Raw genomic sequence first — 20816 nt, forward strand, 5'->3', positions numbered from 1 at the left:
CTGTTCCATGTAATAATATAATAGCACTCAGGTAGATCAAGTTTAGGGATGACAGTACCCACAAATTTCACTTGATTATATATCTAAAGACTCAATTCGAAGTGTCTTAACTCGAGACTGGCTATCTTTATTACTAACCAATTACTGCAGAAACATGGCAACTTTATTTGGATATATAACTACTATTCAATCAGTCTACACCATCTGCTACATTGCTACACAAAATTCCAAATGGTGGTGCTTATCATTCCAAAGAATATGGCCACTAACATGAAATGAAAACCAGGAGTGAACAAAACACCATCAGAAAGAATGCACATTCATCCATAATTAGAACTAACAATGTAGAGTATAATCGTACAAGACAAGGTACATTCCATTTGTCCTCTCATGTGACAAATGAATAAATGATTCTTAATTCCAAGGTGAAAAGAATGGTACAGGCTGGAGCTTGGGACTCAAAACTCCAAAAAATCAGATGATTTGCTAAGCATGAACCACAATTACCTAAGACAAACATAGAAATGTAACAGGGCAAAGAAAACAAACAAACAAACCGCTGCTTATTATACAAGGACCTGCCTACGAGAGAAGCTGCACACTAGGAACTCCCATGGGATCTAACTGATGATATGGACTGAGCTGAGATAGATGCAGTTGGGCTGTTAGAGTCTCTCTCTCCGTTACCAAATCTTGCTTTCCCACTAATCCTACTAATGGTCTCTTGAGCAACATCAAAGAACCAATCATCACTTGGGAGAACACTGCATCAAGCACAGATGATAGTTTGAAACATCGTTAGTCTCATAAGGAGAAATAGGGAACCATGCCAACTTTCTGAAATAATATATTCAATAGGACTAAAAGAAATTCATCAGAATAAGAGGCTATTACCACATCAAACTGATATACACCAATCAGTATGGTGAATATCTAAATCTAAGTTGCAGAAGCACAACTCTGCTGCTACATACTACAAGAACAAATTAAGCAGCAAAAATCTCTTACGAACATGTGATTCTTTTCGAGGCAAAAAATCTTAAGAGATTAAAATAAAAAGTCATTTATTGAATGCATGATGCTGATGAACATGTCAGCACCCCTGGTACCATGAAGACAAGAAATTGTTGCTGTTAAAAGAGAAGAGGGAATCGACAGATAGGGAGCGAGAGTCTTGCGAGCGAGAGAGTCTTGCGATCGCAATGTATAAGTAAAAACATTCCCCATCCACTCCAATTCCTTTATTTTTCTTCCCCAAACCATAGTTCTGTCCGGATCAAACTGTTTCCGGATCATGTTACAAAACGTTACTTACAATAGTTCTCAGGAAATATAAAAAATAGCCTTAGATACCATCAAGAAAATAAAGAGTGCATCATATACATGTCCTTCTTCAACTAAACAAAATATGAGCAATAGAAAATCACTTAAAGATGTCAATCTAAACAAACAATTTTACGTAGTCTGAATACTCTTGTTACTTAACACAATTTTGCATGTCTTGATATCTACTATTAATTAGTGCAGGATACTTTGTTGGATTTCCTCTGGAGAAGAATTGGCTAGCTAGCAGATACTCATAGGAACATGCTAGTCAACATGCCACTGACAAGGTACAGCCGTGCAATTTATTCCCACAAGTGCCGAGCCAGCACAATAGTAAAAAGATGATAAATGCGGTCTGATTAAACCCAAAACTATTATTGACTTCATCTGAACTCCAACGATGACTACGGAGTGCAATTAATTTGGTTAGCTCCAGCTTCAAATAATCAACTGATTAAAATATGACCAAGAAAGCAGAAGTACATGAAACAAACACTAGAAATTTGATTGTTCAAAAAATTGTTTCTCAATAGACCCAAACATGCATTCAACGTGGATGAATCATCAATTATGTGACGCTTCTAAAATCATCAATTACTTGAAGCTTCTAAAATCAAACAGTTGAAGATATTATTTAGGTTGAGTTCAGTTAAGCTAGTTGTAGATGTATTATGTCAAGAATGAGATATATTGGTGTCAGATCATTTTTACATATATTAGAAAGTTTTAAAACTGAAGATATTATTTAGCTTGAGTTCAATCAGGCTAATTGTAGACGTATTATGTCAAGCAAGGTATGCAATACCGTAGTACTGTACCGGTGTTTCGAGGTTGGCTCGGTATGGTACGGTACCGTACACCGAGCGATACGCCAGGGCGTACCGAGCGGTACACCTAATTTAGGTGTAAAAACATCCGAAAATATCTGAAAATAAAAAAAAAATAGGATAGGGTTTTTAAGTTAGAAATAAATATAGTAATAGCATAAGTTTAGCAAAATCAATGTAAATTAGGTAAAAATAGTATCACATATCTTTTTCGGGCTTTGAAAAACATCTTGTGTAAGGTTCATATTTCAGTCCATTACGAATTGTCCTTATGTAAACATACCTCCTTATTAGAAAGTTCTTCCTCTTAATCTTCCCAAATTAGCCTTGATTCAATTCACAAATCGTTGTTTTGTAGAGTTTATGAGAGCACAAATGTAAGAAAAAAAGAGTTTGAGATAATTTAAGAAAGTGAAAATGTAATAGAGTGAAATAGGGGAGAAAAAGGGGTTTAAATACTATAAGAAAGGGCTCCAACAATTAATTTAATCGTTGGAGCACTGTATCACTGTTACCGAGCGGTTTTAAATATTTCTTCATCTTACTATGGCACACTAGTAGTGCTACAGTGTAGCACTGTAGCCTTGTAGCACGTTCCGTCCGGTAGCGGGCGGTCCACGTACCGGTATGTCGTCAGACCAGTACGTACCGCACGTACTGGGCGGTACCATTAGAAATTGCATACCATGATGTCAAGAATGAGATATATTGGTGTCTGTTCCTTTTTGCATATTTTAGAAAATTTTACATTGAGTTATAATAATTAAATTTGTTTTTATTTCTAGGAGTCAAAGGAAATTGAACAAGAGCACTAACCGACTGGCTATAATCCATAATGGCCTACATGGCAGCCATTTGATCTTAGCTAAAAGGAAAGGAATCAAATACTAGTCAGATAGGTACGTACCATCGGATTGACCAGTCCAACCAAGGACCGATCACGGACCAGTACCAACAATTTTTTTTATGATATCGTACCAGTCTGACCCCAATATTAAGCAGGTATTTAAATCCTTATTGAGCTTGCCTCGTGAGAAAGATGTCATTAAACTTTAATAGGCTCAATACATGCTTATTTATCAACTAAAGAATCCATGTTATTTTAGGTGTGGTGTAGATCCACACAGTGATTTAAAAAGGCGCTCGGGCGCTCGCCTAGGCGCTCGAGCGAGGCGAGGCGAGGCCCGAGTGCCTCGCTTCACTTCTAGGCGGCGTGCTTCAAAGAGGCGAGCGTTCCAGGCAGCGCGCTTCAAAGAGGCGCCGCCTGGGCGCTCGCCCGAGCCCAGGCGCTTCAAAGAGGCGTCGCCTGGGCGCTCGCCCGAGCCCAGGCGCTTCGGGCGAGCACCTGGGTTAAACCAGGCGACCGAACCAGGATTTTAGGTCTAGTTCGATCTTGGTGCTTTAGTTGGTTCAATCGAACCAATTAAAACCGATATCAGCTGTCGCTGCCCAACCCTAACCCTCCCGCTGCCGCTCCCGCTGCTCGCCGCTGTCGCTGCTCGCTACCGCTGCCGCTATCGCCGCTCCTGCTCCCGCTCCCGCTGCTCACTGCTCGCTACTCCTACCGCTGTCGCCGCTCCCGTTGCCGCTGCCTCCTTACACTCCCGCTGCCGCTGTCGCTTCCTCTTTTCTTAGTCAGCACCCCCTTACACTCCTCTTCCTTCTTCTCCTTCAGTATACTATTAACAGTATACTAATAATAGTATTTACATTTATTAGATCAATAATATATTATTTTGATTTTGTATCTTAGATTTTCTTAATTTAATAGCATATTTTTATTTAAAATTTTAAATAATTATATTTATTAATTATATTATATATTTTTTATATTTTAGCGTCTCGCTTCGCTCGGGCGAGCGCCTAACGCCTCAGGCGTTTTTGGACCTTGACGCCTTTTGGCGCCTAGCGCTTTTTAAATCACTGGATCCACATTTAATAGGGTGATGACTTGCCTTGTTAAATTAGGTGAGATGTAGATCCACATTTAGTAGGGTGATTTACCTTCGAAAAGGTGTTTCAGCAAGCAATTTGTGGCCACATATGTGGTCATATGATTGCACTAAATGAGGTATATGGTGCCTCAACGTATAGTACAACCGCGTATGTTCTTACACTACATATAGGATGCAACTTCGGTGTCCAAGCCTGCCAGAGTTGGCAAATGTGTATTTTGGACTAATTTAGGATTGAGATTTCCCTACATGACTTAATTTTGGGGCTGGAACCCAAACCTGACTTGAGCCCCACCCAGCCCAATTCAACACAATTAAATTCCTTGTTATCTTGTATCCATCAAAGTAAATTTCAATTGAGACATTTTAATGTTTAACCTGGACAACCTGCATGTGCCCAAATAATGCATAGCAATTTGAAGTTCATTCAGATTTGATAAAAATGTACTATCCTATACATCTAGAACATAACAACACATCTAATGTTTAACCTAGAACCAAAATAGTGCTACAATCAGAAGGTTTATTAAGTATAAGATAAAATTTATTCTCGTTCAAAACCCTTCTTGAGAGATGAATAGAGGTTAACAAGTAAAAATATGATATTGATGCCAAACTTTACGACATGAGTTATAGCAAAAAAAGAAAAATAATGAAGGTCGAAACCAAGAAATGTTGTGTCACATACTGGACCTATATGGATCCCTGGCCAGACCGGTATGTACCAATCAGTACTGGTGTATCGACCCATGGTACGCCGCTATGTACTAGTATTTTGAAGACGAAGAAGAAGGAGAAGATGTAGTGGAGGAAGAGGAGGAGAATGGAGAAAGAAAAAGGAGGAAGGCAGAAGTGGCAGTGGAAGGAACAAGAGGAAATGATGGACGAAGGTCAATGAACTAGATACCTATTGGTGGTGATAGAATGGCACTTTAGTTTCTACTTGTTTTTGTCCCATATTGGTAAAGCATCTGTCTGTTCTATGGCAATATGCCCATAAAGAGGTCCATGAGAAGGTCAATGTACAACAACAAATAACTGACATGATCCTTTCCAAACTACACAAGTCTTCCAAATAAATGGTTATCTCAGGGAACTTAATGGCCATTTAGAAAACTGTAATTGCTGATCAAATATCAGAATCAAGTTTGAAATTTCTCAATTCACTGTTTCTCAGGAGTTTGGTTGTCCAGATTGTAACCCATCAATTCAAATGGGAAAAGGCAACACTTTAGCATATCAAAGTCATTCAACTAGATAGAAGCGCCTCTCAATGTAGGCATGGTAGTCGCAACTAGTAAGAACAATAAAGGAATGCCTTCTATTCTTGCTGGATGTTCAGTATACAATTAGATGACAGAAAGAATGGATGTTCTTCAGTAAATGAAGAATACACAAATGCCAACTCAAAGAAAAAGTCCAAGAAAAAAAGGCTAGAATCCGTCCAGAAGAACAGATGAAAATATAGCTAGAAGTATCAGTTACTGGCACCAAGCACTTAATAATGATAAAGTTGAGCACAAAACGCAAGAAAAAAATTATTTTAATGGAGTTATAGTGACTTCAGTAAGTTACCTGTCTGGATTCATTCCAGTTGCAGAAAATGCAGCCATAGCTCTTTCAATAATGTCTACAATAACTTGATGCACATGACGAGACAAGAATCGGCCTTGGCCAAAAAGGATCACAAACTGCATATCCAGGTAAAACTGCAGAAATGAAAAGAACAAGCAACATTAAAAGCTAAAGGAGAAAAATAATTTCTGGTTTTCCAGGGTTATATTATTATAAAATATGACAAAACACAAAATTACACCTGCTGTAGACCAAAGGGACCCAAAGGTCTTTGTCCCTCTTCAATATCCTCCCAAAAGCTCTGGTCTTCTGAAAGCCATAGTATGACTGTTTCTGTGAGTCTCATCATTAGCAATGTAGCAAATCTTTCCCTACCAACAAATATATCTGACGCTATGCTTGCCATTCTATTCAATTTCGCATATAATTCCTATGAAAAAAAACAGTTGTCAGAAGGTTTGATTGTTTTTGGAAAAGAAACATCTATGAAAATATGCAGAAACTACTAAAATACCATTATGCAACAAGATTATTAACCAAAGTTTTAAAGAAAGCTTATTTTATTTGTGGTGCAGAGGATAGGTAAATTGCTTTCAAGATTTGAACCAAGGATTTTAATTTCGAAAATACCGCCCATACTGGATGGTACGTACCGGTCCGCCAGCAAACCGGTACGTGAACCGCCTGCTACCAAGTGACATGGTTCTCAATTTCGATGTGTACCACCCGGTACAGGTGGTACATATCGATCCAAGAGGATACCGGTACGCGGATCATCCTCTACCGGGCAATACTAGTGTTTTGACTGGTACCAAGGCATACCAACCGGTACCACCCCGGATTTCAACCGTTACCGAGGCAAACCGATCAATACGCTCTGGCATGATAGGTGAAAGTATTTTTAAGATTCTAGGATGTACCATTGATACACCTTAGCGTATCGACAGTATATACCGGTACATGCCATACCGAGCAGAGCTCGGTGCGCCGATACAAACCGATATTCAAAACCCTACCAGGCGGTACCATCGATTGGGATTGCTTCTGCCCCATTACCACCCTAAATCGATCGATGACGGTCGACTTCAACCGTCACCGCCCGCTACCAAGTGGTATTAGTAGAGGGAGAAGAAAGAAGAGAGGGAAGAAGAGGGAGAACCTAAAGATCCGACACCGCTCTCCCTCGACGATCCCAATCCGTCGCCACCCTCCCTTGCTGGACGTCGTAGATGAGATGTCGCGTCCTCGTCTGAGGCAACGAAGCCTCGGCGTCATCGACAACTTCTCCTCATCCGCGTGGGGAGAAGAAGCCTCAGCGACATTGTGGGGAGAAGAAACGAAGAGTAGCGACGAGACATCGCCCTTTTTTGTGCGGGGAGAAGGAAACCTCGGTTTCTTCTCACGCGGGCAAAAATAGACACCTTTTTTTTTACTTACACACACACACACACACCGAGCGATACACCCTGATGTACCACTCGATACTCTATACCGTACTATACCGAGCTACGCTCGAAACTTCGATATGATATAAAATTACGATCCTTGCTTTAAACATTATAACTAACCTTCACAATCTTGAATTGCTATTAGAAACAAAAAAAAATCATACTGGATAGTGATAAATGAAAATCATACTTGGTGGGTAAAGGCTCTATAGAACATGATGAGTATTTTAAATTATGAATCTTCAGAAACTCAAAGATTGTTGTTCAACCTAACTTAAAAATCACAAACTTCAGAAACATCAATGAGTTGTTTAAGGCAACTGATAAATTGGCAATTATGGATCCTAGTAGAATAAAAATGTTTAAGATCCTATCAACTATAGAATTAGTCTAGGTGAATATTAAAGCCAGAAGAATTTTTCACATTCTCCTTCAGGAACCGATATTTTCCATGATGCCTCAGGTTTGCAAATATCATAAATATTCCTCTGAACCAAGTAAATGATAATGCATACCCTTAAAGGTTAGAAGTAATGGTGCAAAATACTTCTGTTGTTATCTAAAAAATTCACATGGTGCCCTTAAAAACACTCAATCTTGTCAACGAAGATTTCTTGGAAGACTAGGCTAGCTACTGGTTGGTAAAGATGCCTTAGTGGCCCTATACATTGCTTGCCTGGAACAGTGTATAAGACATATACATGTGTATGGAACTGTTCATATTTGCATGAATAGATATATTTTATATAGTGGTTGCTATTCTGCAACCTGGATGAACAAAAATTATGGCTGGGAAAATCCACTGCACACCGACCCTTTCCAGAGACTTCTTGGGAGGGCCTCATGCACCTGGTCATCATTTTTTATTACATATATGCAAAAAAATGGTATTGTTCTATGCAAAGACTACCATACCACCTGAAACAGCACGAAACAAGAGCTTCGTTTCAGGCGGAATGCACAAAGAGGGGGGCATACCGCTCTGTCACGGACTTAGCTGGTTTTGCCTAAGTCATGCGGCACCCTTGCGTGTCCGTCCGCAAAGGTCAGCCTCCCCGAAGCCTCCCATGGTCCCTTAGGACCCACAAAAGAGAAAACGGGTTAGAGAAAATGCCTCACTCGGGATCCACAAGCAAACATTCTAGGAAACACTTCATAGACAATGCAAATTACAAACAGACTTTACAAGCTCTGAACAGTTGCACAACAAAGGGTCAAAATGGTCCACTACAGACCGAAAATCTCTAATAAGTGTCCACATGACATAACCTTTATTTACAAGCCTAAAGCGGCCACCAAACCCAACTAAAATGGGGACCATTAAGCCTTCGGTCATCCCTCTACATGTTGTGCAAAGCATGAACATACCAACAGACACGGACATACATAAGCATTACATCAAACATTCTGTTTCGAAGTTTGTCCGTGACAGCTCGATACGCAGGAAGAAGGTACAGAATGATCGAAACTCAATCGCTACCAACCTGTAATGGTTGGATTTCAACCGTACAAGTTCAATCTTGGTTCTCCCTTTTAGAACCCCCTCCCTCCCCCTCTTTCACTCTCCTTCACTCACACTCTTTCTCCCTCTCTTTCTCAGTCATTTACCAAGTGAGTAAGAGAAGGCATATGGAACTAGATGTTACAAAGGAAATATTATCTCTGAAGCCTCTGAATTGGGATTCCACATAAGGCATACAAGGTTTTTCTTGCAAAAGTTCTATATCATAAGTACCCTTGTACGAAATATTATATATGATGTTCTCAGTAGCCAATACATAGGCATAAATAAAAGAGAAGGCATATAGAACTAGATGTTACAAAAGGGAATAGCTTGATATATCTACATCTCAATAATATTTAATAAGCAAGAAAATCCAACTATTTGGGGTCACTACATGCTTGGAACTTCTGAGGTCACTACTAGTCAAACCAAGAACATCAAGTTCTTTCTATTGTTTCTTGCAAAACTTCTCCATTTTTCCTCTACTTCTCGTTGCAACACTAATTTAAATTGGCTCAACATACCTGACCAGTGCATATACAAGTCTCCTTTGGTGAAGTCCATGTTATTTTAAGATATTTCCATCATCTTTTCCATGATCAATACTACCTCCAAATGTTTATGGATGAAAACATTTCTTATCTTTTTTTCTATATTAAGTCCAAGCATCCACCTCAACATTCCAATCTTAGTGACTAACATTTTAATCACATTATTTTGTAATTACACACCATTCAAATTTAAATGCAATTATTATAACTGTCTTAAAAATTTTACTTTTAATTTATGAGGAACGGAATACAACAACCATAATATGCTTTAAATGAGTGTCCCCAATTGAACCATATCTACAGCTTAGGTGAACTAGTTTCATCAATAACTAATCAATTGTATCAAAGATGGATCATTAGGAAATTATATTCCAAACAAAAAATAATGAAATTAAGTTCCAAAGTAAATAAATACAACAAAAGGTAGATCCTTCTGTTGCAGGCTTCCCCAACTACAGCTTATAAATTATAGATATAAATCTATCTTTCCTTCTCGCTAAAACCATAGTAATAAGTAGCATGATGACAAAATAAGCTACATGTAACTTCTTAAGAGATGTCATCGCCTAATTCCATTCTAAAGGGGTCTAACCAACTTTTCTAATTGTTTTACTTCTTCACTTTTCTTTGTATACACTTCAATATATGTCATGATCATAATTTTCTTCAGCAAGTCAAAAGACTGCAAATCTTTTAGGGAAATTCTTAAAATCTGAAACTGTTCCAGTAAATAGAGTAACATCCGTGTGTGTTGTGAAGGCATGGCTACTAGTCATAAATCAAATTACTTTCTGCAATGCATAGTAATGGAGGTAATGTTTTTATTCCATAATTAAAGTAATTAAATGAAACGATACTTGAAGTTACCAGTTGAAATGGTTACCAAATGCAGTATGGAACGGAATTGTTTGATAGACTAAAGAGAAATAAATGAGAGGATCCTATTTCCACAAGTAGGATTCATCGTTAGCAGGTTTTACAATAAAAAAAATTGGAGCCAAAGGTTGACACTGAAAATGGGTGAAGGTTTCCCATGATAATGAATGTTTAAACATCTACACACTAGAAATACCTGAAATATTGGAGAAGGAGCCCATTCTTGCTCTTCAGAATTCATATCCATATTTAGATACATATCTGCACCTAGATTAGTATCACCATCTTCTGTGAATATAAGATCAAGAGCATGCTGCCTACAAAAACTATCACGTAACCTATCAACAGATCGCTGCAGTTTCTTTTTCCATTCTCTTTGTTCTGGCATACGAGTGTTTCTCTCCAACCCTCGTTTACGAGGATCTTCCATGACACTAGACTGATACAATGGAGAAAGCTTCATGACTGCTCGAGGAAGCAAATCTTCTGCCAACAGAGATGCATTTGCTAATAAAGCCAATTGTTGTGTTTCAGTCTCTGCTATTCGAACAAGTTTACTCACAGGACCATCCAAATTTGTCTCCTCCTCCATTGAACTTGGCAATGCATTAATCAGCAAACTGATATATGAGTTGAAGACCTTTAAAAGACCATCCATGGAGGAACCCCCTAACTGCATGCTCAAAAGTGGTCCCACATCCTCAAAAAAATCCTGCAAAGCCATTCAAAATGTCATATGACAAGATGAACATAGATACAAGAATTCTCTTCATGTAAATCACAAATATGATAGCAAATTGGGACCATTCGTACGGCATTCTAGCATTATGGTATTCTTCAATCATCAAATTGTCCATCCATGTGAGTAAGTCACAACATCACATGCATCATCCTTTTAACTCAATCATAACCATAAATTTTGAATAATTATTTCATAGGATTGCATGCATCATCCTTTTAACTCAATCATCATCACACATGCAAAATAAATGTAATGTTCTCAGCTGTCTTGATATTTATAAAATTCTGTCACCATGTTCGACACAATTACATGGGATTCTCATTTGAAGTAATTTAAAACCTCAATCTTAGCGTCATTTTCTTACTAGTTTGCAAATGACTTTCATAACATTTGGAATATAATATAAAAATAAAATATAGCATTGGTGATTTGGAAAGATCATTGGCCAAGTCAAATTACATGATTAAACAATATAGTACAAGAATGCTTTACATGATTCAGGCAGCAACAATCAACCATAAATGACAAACAAACAGTATAAGCTATAATATGCAAATAAGAGAATAAAATGATTCCATCATGCAACATGTTTCCTATCATTCATTATCCTCAGTCATTTTTAGTTTTAACCTGCATCTTAGCATCTTACACCACATATTTCTCTCTCTCTCTCATTTCCCCACTATCAAAGGTATTCTTTCTAGCACTAAAGGCAGCCATCTGTTATGGCAATAAAATTAAAATTTGACATTTGATCGACTAACTTTACTGCTATTGAAGCAATCACAATTTTAGAGCAACAAAAGTTCCCACATTTTTGCATGCAAAGTATCTTGTAAATATATCAAATGAACTCAAAATTACATCATGGTGGAAAGTCAAATATAAATAAAGCAATTGATCATCTCAGTGGAAACATCAGTCACCTGAACCATCAAATAAAACCGATGAGCACTGCTTGAAAGCTTGGGTTGGACACCCAGAACCACTGTAGATGTTCTATTTGATGTACGTGCACCTGTAGGTGGATAACTAAGTAACCAATCATCTGCAGCTGCCAAGGCAGCAGTGCTCTCTTCAATTCTTCTTAAATTAGCATCTAGTGCTTGCTCAACACTAGGCCTAAATAGTTTCAGAAGAACAGAAGACAGTGACAACCTCCAACAAGCTTCGAGCAGAGAACAATATCCAATGGCTATTTGAACACACTCCACAGCAGCTCTTAAACCTCCAGCTGCAGCTGATGAGGCTAGTGCATACCTCTTTACAAGATGCGCGAAGGCTTCTGCTTGCATTGTAGACCAAATAACCAGTTCCGATGCATATTCATCCCCAAAGACAGCTTGAGAGTCATTTAAAGCTTGAGCAATGGCAGAAAAGACTTGCTGCGACAGTGCAGCAGTATATGCTCCTCCATAAGAAGTATTAGTAGGATGAATAACTTGCATGTTGTACTGAAGCCTCTGATCATGAGCGCTAAGTAGCAAAGTGTGAGCACGTGGACCATCACCAAGCCTTTTGAGAGCTGCAGCGGCCGCACGAAGTTCGACACCACGAGTAGAAGATTGGCAAGCAGCTTCAGCAAGTTGATCAGCAAACTTCTGACGATGGTCTGATATAGCATTCTGTAATGATGAGAGATCAGCAGTGCCGAGAGTTTGTTTTTGTTTTGCATCTGCAGCTAAACGTTCTGCTTCATCCAGGGCATCTAATGCTTCATCGACTCTCCTTTCAGCTAGTAGAACTTCCAGCATATCAGGAAACTCCTCTACCCATTTCTCAAGTTCTGAAGGCTCTCGATCTTCCACATTTGATATGTCATTCTCTGTGCTACCTTCAGAACCAGCAGATAGGGAATCAATGTTAACTCCTTCAGCTAGTCCACGAATTAAACCTGTCTGAGCACCTAGAAGATTCTTGATTGACAAAAGCTCGCCTTCTAAGTCCGATATTTCCTTTGATGTTCTATATTTGGCATCATAAAATGCACAAGTTCTCGTCAATTCTTGAAACTTACTAGCATGATGCAATCAAGCAAAGTATACATCATATCACCAACACAAATGAGAAAAGCACATAGATCAGAGACCTTAATTAGGCTTTGTTACTTCCATCATTACAGTTCCAAAAGGCTCAAAAAGCTCAACCTAACTATAAACCTTGTTAGACATGCTTGAGATCCTAAGTGCAAGACAAGAAATAGAAATATACGTAATACCTAGAAGAAAAGTTAACAAGTTTGCTAATGTCTCATTAAAGATGCCTGAATGTTGAAATAACCACCTTAAAAGTTCTTCAATTTATCCTCAATTATACCTAACTTTTCACTAATGTGATCTATTTTTATTGTTTTTTGGCATCATTGAGGTTTGTTTAATTGCTGGGCAGAAGGATTTTTCACCAAAAAAATATCAGAAAGTCATTACAAACTATTTACATTGTAATAAAGAGAAGAAATTTATATCCTTTACTCATTTCTTCTATTCAAATTGCAAGGTAAAGGGCAACCTATGCTCTATATGTGATAGTATTTTTCAAAAGCCAAAGACACAGGATTTGGAGATTTTTTATTTTTTTTAGAGAAAAATATAGAACAAAAAAGTAGATCTGGAAGAGTTGTGCATATCTTTTAGTCTTCCTGTTAAACAAGCATCTCAAATAAGATTTATTTTCTCTGGGGAAACAATTTTTCATAGAATTATCCATGCAACCAAACACACACTAAACACCAACAACATCCTCATCTCCATTACACCAACTAATTCAAAATGGTATTTTTCACAATGTGTCATTTTAATCCAATGTTTTAAATCCTGATCTGATACTGGTTTAAATAATCTATCAGACCAGTACAATACCAATGGTGGCATATTAACTTTTACTGCCAAGTATCACTGAATAAACAGCAAAGAAAATGAACAGTAATGAATCATTATTGACTTATATGCTTCAACGGCACTTTGGTTGGCCTGGTAAATACTGGCTGGTACATAATGGTCCAACCTGTCTTTTAATCCTTGATTTAAACCATAAAACATGGTTAGCCTTATAAGCACCATGTATAATTTTCCTTTAATCAAAAAATTACTAAGCATAGACAAAATGCTTCCATGTTTTGTTGTAACCAAACTGCTTAGTAAAATGAATCTAATTGTTCAAATTTATGATATACTGATAACATATTGAATGTTGATCTCCTACTGGTTCATATATCCAGGACAGTAGAAGATTTTACTTCTAGACTCTTCATGATTATTTGTTTAAACTATAGTATCGTAACTGATTTATTATGTTACTTCAGACGTTCAACACTAGTCATCCCAAATCTCAAATCCTTGTCTAATCAGTACTTCAATAAATCAATAGAGATCATGAAATCTATTGCAAACACAAACATAACCAACAAAAGCATCAATCTGAAAACTCTACCCAATATGGTCCGATAAATGGCCTATTGCATCCTAATCCAGATCAGATGAAGTAATTGAGTTCGTCCAGGCAGGCTCCCAAAAACTTCAATAGGGTACACCAATCTAGGGTTCATGGATCTGCCACAACCAAAAAGTCATCCAAATCACCCAATTGGACTGAAATACCAATTGAATCATAGTCATCTAAGCCCCGAGAGAAAATCCCAAAATATTGTACAAAACCATACCCGTCCATTGAGAAATAGACTCTTTGCAGGCTTGAGAACGACTCAAGCTAGTCATTCACCCAAAATGAAGGGGAGCATAGTAACTTTTGCCTCTCCATATTGAAAAATCATACACAGTTGAGAGGGGCCTCCTGAGACATCTGCTTCCAGCAGCAAAACAATCTATAGATATAAAACACAAACTATGTTTAAACATGTGATACCTTTCTAATGACAATATCAGGGATTCCCTTCATGTAACAAACCCCAGACAGTCCAGAAATGGTCCAGGACATACAGTTGGCATGGTGCAGCACATCACCATACAGACAGAAGAACAACAAAGAAGGAAAAAAGAGAGAAAGGACATAAACAAAGAGAAAGTAGGTTAAAAAGCCATAGAAACATTGTTTGTAACTGATCCTCATCTTGATGAATGGCAAATGCTTGAACAGTTGGACCTGGAGAGTGGGTAATTGAATGGCAACCTCATCTTGAAGGCTAGAACAGTCAGTCTTCTCTCAAGAGCCTTATATTGTCCCCTAGAAATTTAACTAAAGGCCGAAATGGCCAAGTAGCTAAGCCAGAAGCTTCAATCAGCCAACCCAATGAGTTGATGAACCCTAAACCACAGAGGATAAGGTAATTTTCCTAGCAACCATGACCAGTAACTAATCCAGACTCAATCTAGTTGCAGATTGGTATATGCCATGAGGTACTGCCAGTGGATGAGAAAGTATTCCTTGGTGCATATTTTCCAGTACTCATTTTATCATCATTCAATGGGTGAAACCAAGTACAAGACTCAGTTGACTTTTGGCACTTCTTAACCTAGATTACTTCTGTTTCATAATTTTCAGAATTTTTTTTTTACTTCCGTTGTTTTATCTTTAAAAATTTTCTCCCTTTGAAATCTTTTAATAGTTAAAACATATTTTAATGAAACCTAATCTGGCAATTTCATCAAGCTGATTCTATTCCAAAACTCCAAAGCAAAATTGAAAACCAGTCCTAACCTTTAAACCTTGGAACTAGACATATTGAAAAAAAAATTCTTAAGTAATAATCTCGAAAAAAACTGTTCAATAAATTTTCACAATAGAAGCAGGATCAGCTCATATTTGGACTTCCAGTGGATAAACAGGTTCAAATATGTAAGTTTTGTTACATAACATCCCCACTAGGTCTCATTGTACTTTTGTGATAGTCAAGAAGCTTTGCAAAAGAAGAGCCAAATGCATCTTATTAATGTTCCTTCTCCACAATACCCTTAACTTTCAAAATAAGCACACACCAGGAACAAATTCTAATCAGAAATAAGAGGAGAACAAAAGATTTAAACCAAAATTTCAAACTTCATTTGCACAAGAAGAAAGCACTTTACATTACAAGTCACCAAGCAAAAAAAAAAAAAGTAGATCAATCAATAATGAAACTCGAGTCCTGAAACTATAAAAGATAGTTGGCCTTGCAAAACGACTAGCAATTCCAGTTGAAAGATTCCATGAAAAACAGTACAGAACTAAAGATCTATTTGCTGACCTTATGAATGCTGCATAATTAGCATAAACACTCTTGCGCATTTCTTCTGCAGAAGCTTTTTTTAAATCTTGCAAATAATTGCATAAGTGCCTTATTTCCTGTAAGAGTAATGAGAAGAATAGGAACTAATATTTTAGCATCTACTTTGAAAAGCTTATAGTACATTCTTTCACCTAAAACTGAATTCATTAATAGTTTGAAGGGAAAAAATATAACCGCGAAGTTATCACAAGAATCAATAAAAGAAATTAGGGACCAAAAAAAAGGGACTGGAAACTAGAGAAGGTCAAAAAGAAAGAGAGGGGGGAAGGTCCAAAGGCCAGAGCTCGTAAGCCATTGAATACTTCTTGTTGTACTACAATCATAACAAAAATAAATGACCACACTTTAAATAGTTGTTTCCCATTGCAGAATTATATAAAGATCATGACAAAAGCATATCTATCTTGTATATAGAAGACAACAGAATCAGAAGGTGAACATCAAATACTGCCTAAAAGGTATCCCTAGCATTGTATGTCTCAGATAGAAAATACCAATCTGATGTCTAAGATCTGTATCTTGGAGCTCCATGCTAAAATGTAAGATGATTATAATAAATATGCAAGGTGAATTACTGTCTGTTGTTTCTCCTGCAACCATTCTTTTACTTGCTGTTAGCTGAGGTACCTCATTGGACATTCTTATAACCTCATCAATGAAGGTTGTTTATATAAGCTGCAGCGGACTTTTTCATCAAACCAACCCATGCGCATGACTTGTCAGTCATAAGTTAACCATTTTGGGTTGTGTCCTTTAGAAAAGGCCAAATCGCAACTGAGTATTTAAGGACCTGGGGCTTTTCATCTCTCTCTCGTAATCTCGTTTACTATGCCTTTCAGTGGCATTCTTTTGGTTGTCAATTTGTTGGCACCTTTTTGATTCACCATGCCTTCCAGAGGCCCATGTTGGGCCAGCTATTGCTGGCACTTGGATCCTTGGTAATATGTTCACATCAGAGAACATATTGCCAAAGTTGCAATGAAGAAGTCAAATCAGTTAAAATAGATAAATGACATTATATCCACTAGACCTTTGCAGACAAATTGCCAAACATTCAATAAAATATTTCAGTTTACAGATCAAAATGTTTCAGTCTCAATGGAAGGTTTCTACCATGATTCAACTTATCATGTGGCACATATTTTAAGAGACAGAAAAATTACACTAGATTGTAAGAATCAAGAAGGATACAACACTTTCAAGCAGAATATGAAAAAAAATAGGATGGATATTCTTATGAGACAGAATAAACATGTATGCTGCACTGTTTTTAAATCGTTTCAATTTGGTACCTGCGACCACACAGTTTAACATGTCTGATTATATGGTGTGCATGTAGATATATGATTTGGTTCCAGAAGCTTAAGCTAAGATCTAAAAGAAAAAAATTTGACTGTTTCAGAATATAAAAAATATTGAACAAATATAATTTACAAATCTTTTTTTGTTCTAGTTCTTACAGCCCAGAGATCTTCTATTCTTCTGTGCATGAGAATAATTAGGAGGCCAACATATAAGGAGAAAATCGTCTCGAAGAAAATGAAAATAGATGTCATTACTGGGTAGCATGAGCTACATGCAACTGTTGACCTAAGAAAATGTGCTTCAAGTAAAATCCCAGCCTCAAACTTCAAAATTTGAAGCCCCAAGCTCAAACAACATAATAAGCTCATAAAAACACAAAAAAATATAGGAATGTGTGGTAAATCAATAAAAAATGAATGAGAAAGGTGTATTATATAATTATAGAAAATAATATAGATTATATAAAGCTAATTACCACACAAACAAAGGAGATCAAAGGGAGGCTACCTTGCTTAAGAGAAAAATGGTGTAAAGTTGATTAGAAAAAGAATCAGAATAGCAATAGTAAGAAAAATCAACACTATAAGATATTTACTTTTGACTTCATTTTAGTTGATAATAGCTGATAAGACTACAAAACCATGCTGTTAGAACTGCAAAAATAAACTTTGGAAGCAAAGAGTTTCAGAATAAATAGGACCAAGAGCAAACAAGAAGAGTGAAGATTAAGACAACAAATGAACATATAATAAAAAATAAGTGGCAAAAAAATGCCATAAAATACATTTTTTTCATACATTGGATCTATGAGAGATAAGGTTCACAAATTTAGAGTGACCATAAAATGAAGAGATGTACAATGGGACAACCTTAGTCTTCTAAAATGAATACAAGACCAATATATATCATGGATCACATGTTGGGCAGCTGGTAACAAATTGAAAATTTCAGTTTAGCTCAAAAAGAATCTTGGAAATTATAACTTAAAGTCATTGGAAGGACAGAATAAAAAATGATCACATTCATGAGGGGTCAAATAAAATTTCAGCTCAAGATAAATGAGTTAAAGCCATTGAAGGTGGTATAGGCATGTCGAAAGAAGAGTGAGTTAGCAAGAAGAATTCTCACCGACTAAAAGATGCAGCTGAGGGACAAAAAGGAACTACAAAAACATCTTCAACAGCCAAAGATCGATGGTGAATAAAGAATTCTCACTGAAGCAAAAGAGTAATAAAGTATAAGTTGCGAAAGGAAAGCACAGCAAAGTCATTCAACCAATGACCTAAATTTTTAACAGCCATTCAATTCAAAATCGTGGCACCCCAATGATCCATGTAGTCAATCAAATAAAACCTAGTGAAAGCAGAAGAGACTCCAATAAGCAACACAAAGGGAAAGATCGGACCTTTTCGTTCATGGTCTGGCACTTGGACTGCACGTAAGCATCGGGATCGAAGTTATCAGTCTTGAAGATCTTCAGCTTGTCGGCGAGCTGAACGCCGGCCTCCTGCTCGCCCCCACCCAGGGTCGCCTGGTGCACCCCGGAGGGGGCGGAAGCCCTAGATCGGGACGACTTCGCCGAAGCCATCCCCGGATCCCCGATCTACCTCAAACAAATCCCAAATCCGATCGACCCTCCTCCTCCTACTCTTCTCCGGAAGCGAATCCACTAAAGCGAAAAGACGGATCCACCTAAGAGAACCGCGATTCGGAGGGGAAAGGAGGCTTTTAGGGATAGCTGCAACGAAGCCCTCAATCGAAGGCTTCTCTTCTCTTCTCTTCTATTCTTCTGTTCTCTTTCTTTGGGGTGATTGGGGTGATTGGGGTGATGACCTACGAGATATAATTACGGAAGCAGATTAGGAAACCCACCGACCTAATTGACATTAAAATGACTCGAGTTGTATGCCGCGATATCTTCTCCCGTCCTGTTTGCTCCACGGGATCACAGGGAGAGAGGAATTATGAGGGGTAAACTGGTAAATAGACCCGTTGGCCGCCGAGTGGGACGACGTCAAGAGGTGGGAGTCGGGGTGGGGGGGCCTGCCGTTGAAATCCCCGAGTACTTTGAGCTCATCCATGGCTAAATTTTAGTATTTATACTTTTCAATTAAAATGATTTTTTTTTTGTTTTGTTCTCAAACCTGATTTAGTCAGTACTTATCTCTTCATATGTGTTCCACAATCCTACTTTACTACTTAAGTACGCATTCATATTCCAAATCGGATTCAAACGAGTTCTAATCTGTGTCTAACGTGTTCAATAATTTGTATACTAAAAACTTCAGATTTTCTTTTTTTTCTCTTTTAATTTTTCTCTGTTTCACTATCCGAGTGGACGTAAATAATGAACATATAAATGCATCATGATGACGATGATGATTTCATGGATGAGGATTCCTGGAATGCAGACGACAAAAACGTTCGTAGTAAATCATGATGTGTGGTGGCATTTGTGGCGTGGCATTGGCGCTTAGTTGAACAGCCATAAGACTAATGTTTCCTTCTTAATCAATCAGATAATCCTTTTTTATATTTATTTCCAAGCGTTCCTCCTCACTCGACTATGAATTATCCTTGAATTGATTTATTTCTACTACTTATAAGATATATATTTTTTAATCCTAATAGTTGAGATTGTCTTCTTTTCGCTTTTAGCTTCTTTATGTTGCATGCCGGGTGACAATAAATATCGTCCATCATGCTAGCTTAAGCTTTCATCAGTTGGAATGACAGCAATACATGATTTAAAAACATTTAGTAAATGTTGGATAAATTTTACAGTCAAAATTAATTATAATTTTATTTGGATAATTGAAAAACCTTGGTGATGGCTGCCACCGAACCCACGGCTTCAACTTGCCCTCGTACGCGTTCATTTATTCCCTCTTTCTATGAGCACACGATATTCTATTAAAGACATTGAAAAGATTTCATCATTTAGAATCTTGATGGACATGTACCACCATAACAAGAAAGCGAGCAGTGATTATTGGTTTTGCGGAGATGGAGGTGAGAGGTTGGTCTTCTAATCTGTGCACCACAACCTACCTTGCTTTTAGCTTTTGGTAATCCGATCACTGACCGTGAAGCCTCAGCAGGACCAGATCTACTGAAAACACAAGTACAGAAGAGCAATTTCCAGAGTATGATATGCTACCCACCAAAGAAGCACCTTTTTCGCCTGATGGTATTATATAATACCTGGATTTAACTGTATATTGCGATAATGAAGCTATAAGGATTTATGACACTTTTTTTTTCCCGCAGCAACTGAAATCAATCCGCTTTGCCTAGGGGGCAATTCCGGAATGAGGAAAGAAAACAACGTACTATATATTTAATCAAACAACGGAAGGCCACAAGTACATGAATTGAAGGCCATTAATAATAAATAATGCCATGTTAATATAAAGTGCAGTGTCCAGTGATACCAAAATTATGACAGAAAGGATTTCTGGTCCCTCACCAATTGATTCAGATTGA

The 20816-nt window shown here is 37.5% G+C and overlaps 1 protein-coding gene across 2 annotated transcripts; it reads right to left on the reverse strand.

Moving 5' to 3' along the window:
- Positions 1 to 289: 289 nt before the first annotated feature.
- LOC135637327 (exocyst complex component EXO84B-like) lies at positions 290 to 19257 on the reverse strand. 2 transcript variants are annotated; one of them, XM_065150013.1, is made up of 7 exons: positions 18736 to 19257; positions 15984 to 16081; positions 11731 to 12769; positions 10259 to 10774; positions 5925 to 6113; positions 5684 to 5817; positions 290 to 764 (listed from the first exon to the last, which is right to left on the reverse strand). In XM_065150013.1, exons 1-7 carry the CDS (start codon positions 18916 to 18918, stop codon positions 602 to 604), a joined length of 2322 nt encoding a protein of 773 aa, XP_065006085.1. In that variant the 5' UTR covers positions 18919 to 19257; the 3' UTR covers positions 290 to 601. The 2 variants fall into 2 exon arrangements, with proteins under 2 accessions (XP_065006085.1, XP_065006086.1); XM_065150014.1 differs by lacking the exon at positions 18736 to 19257 and adding an exon at positions 18459 to 18487.
- Between the last annotated feature and the right edge of the window lie 1559 nt (positions 19258 to 20816).

Source organism: Musa acuminata, chromosome BXJ3-4, assembly GCF_036884655.1.
Source record: "Musa acuminata AAA Group cultivar baxijiao chromosome BXJ3-4, Cavendish_Baxijiao_AAA, whole genome shotgun sequence".
Lineage (NCBI taxonomy): Eukaryota > Viridiplantae > Streptophyta > Magnoliopsida > Zingiberales > Musaceae > Musa > Musa acuminata.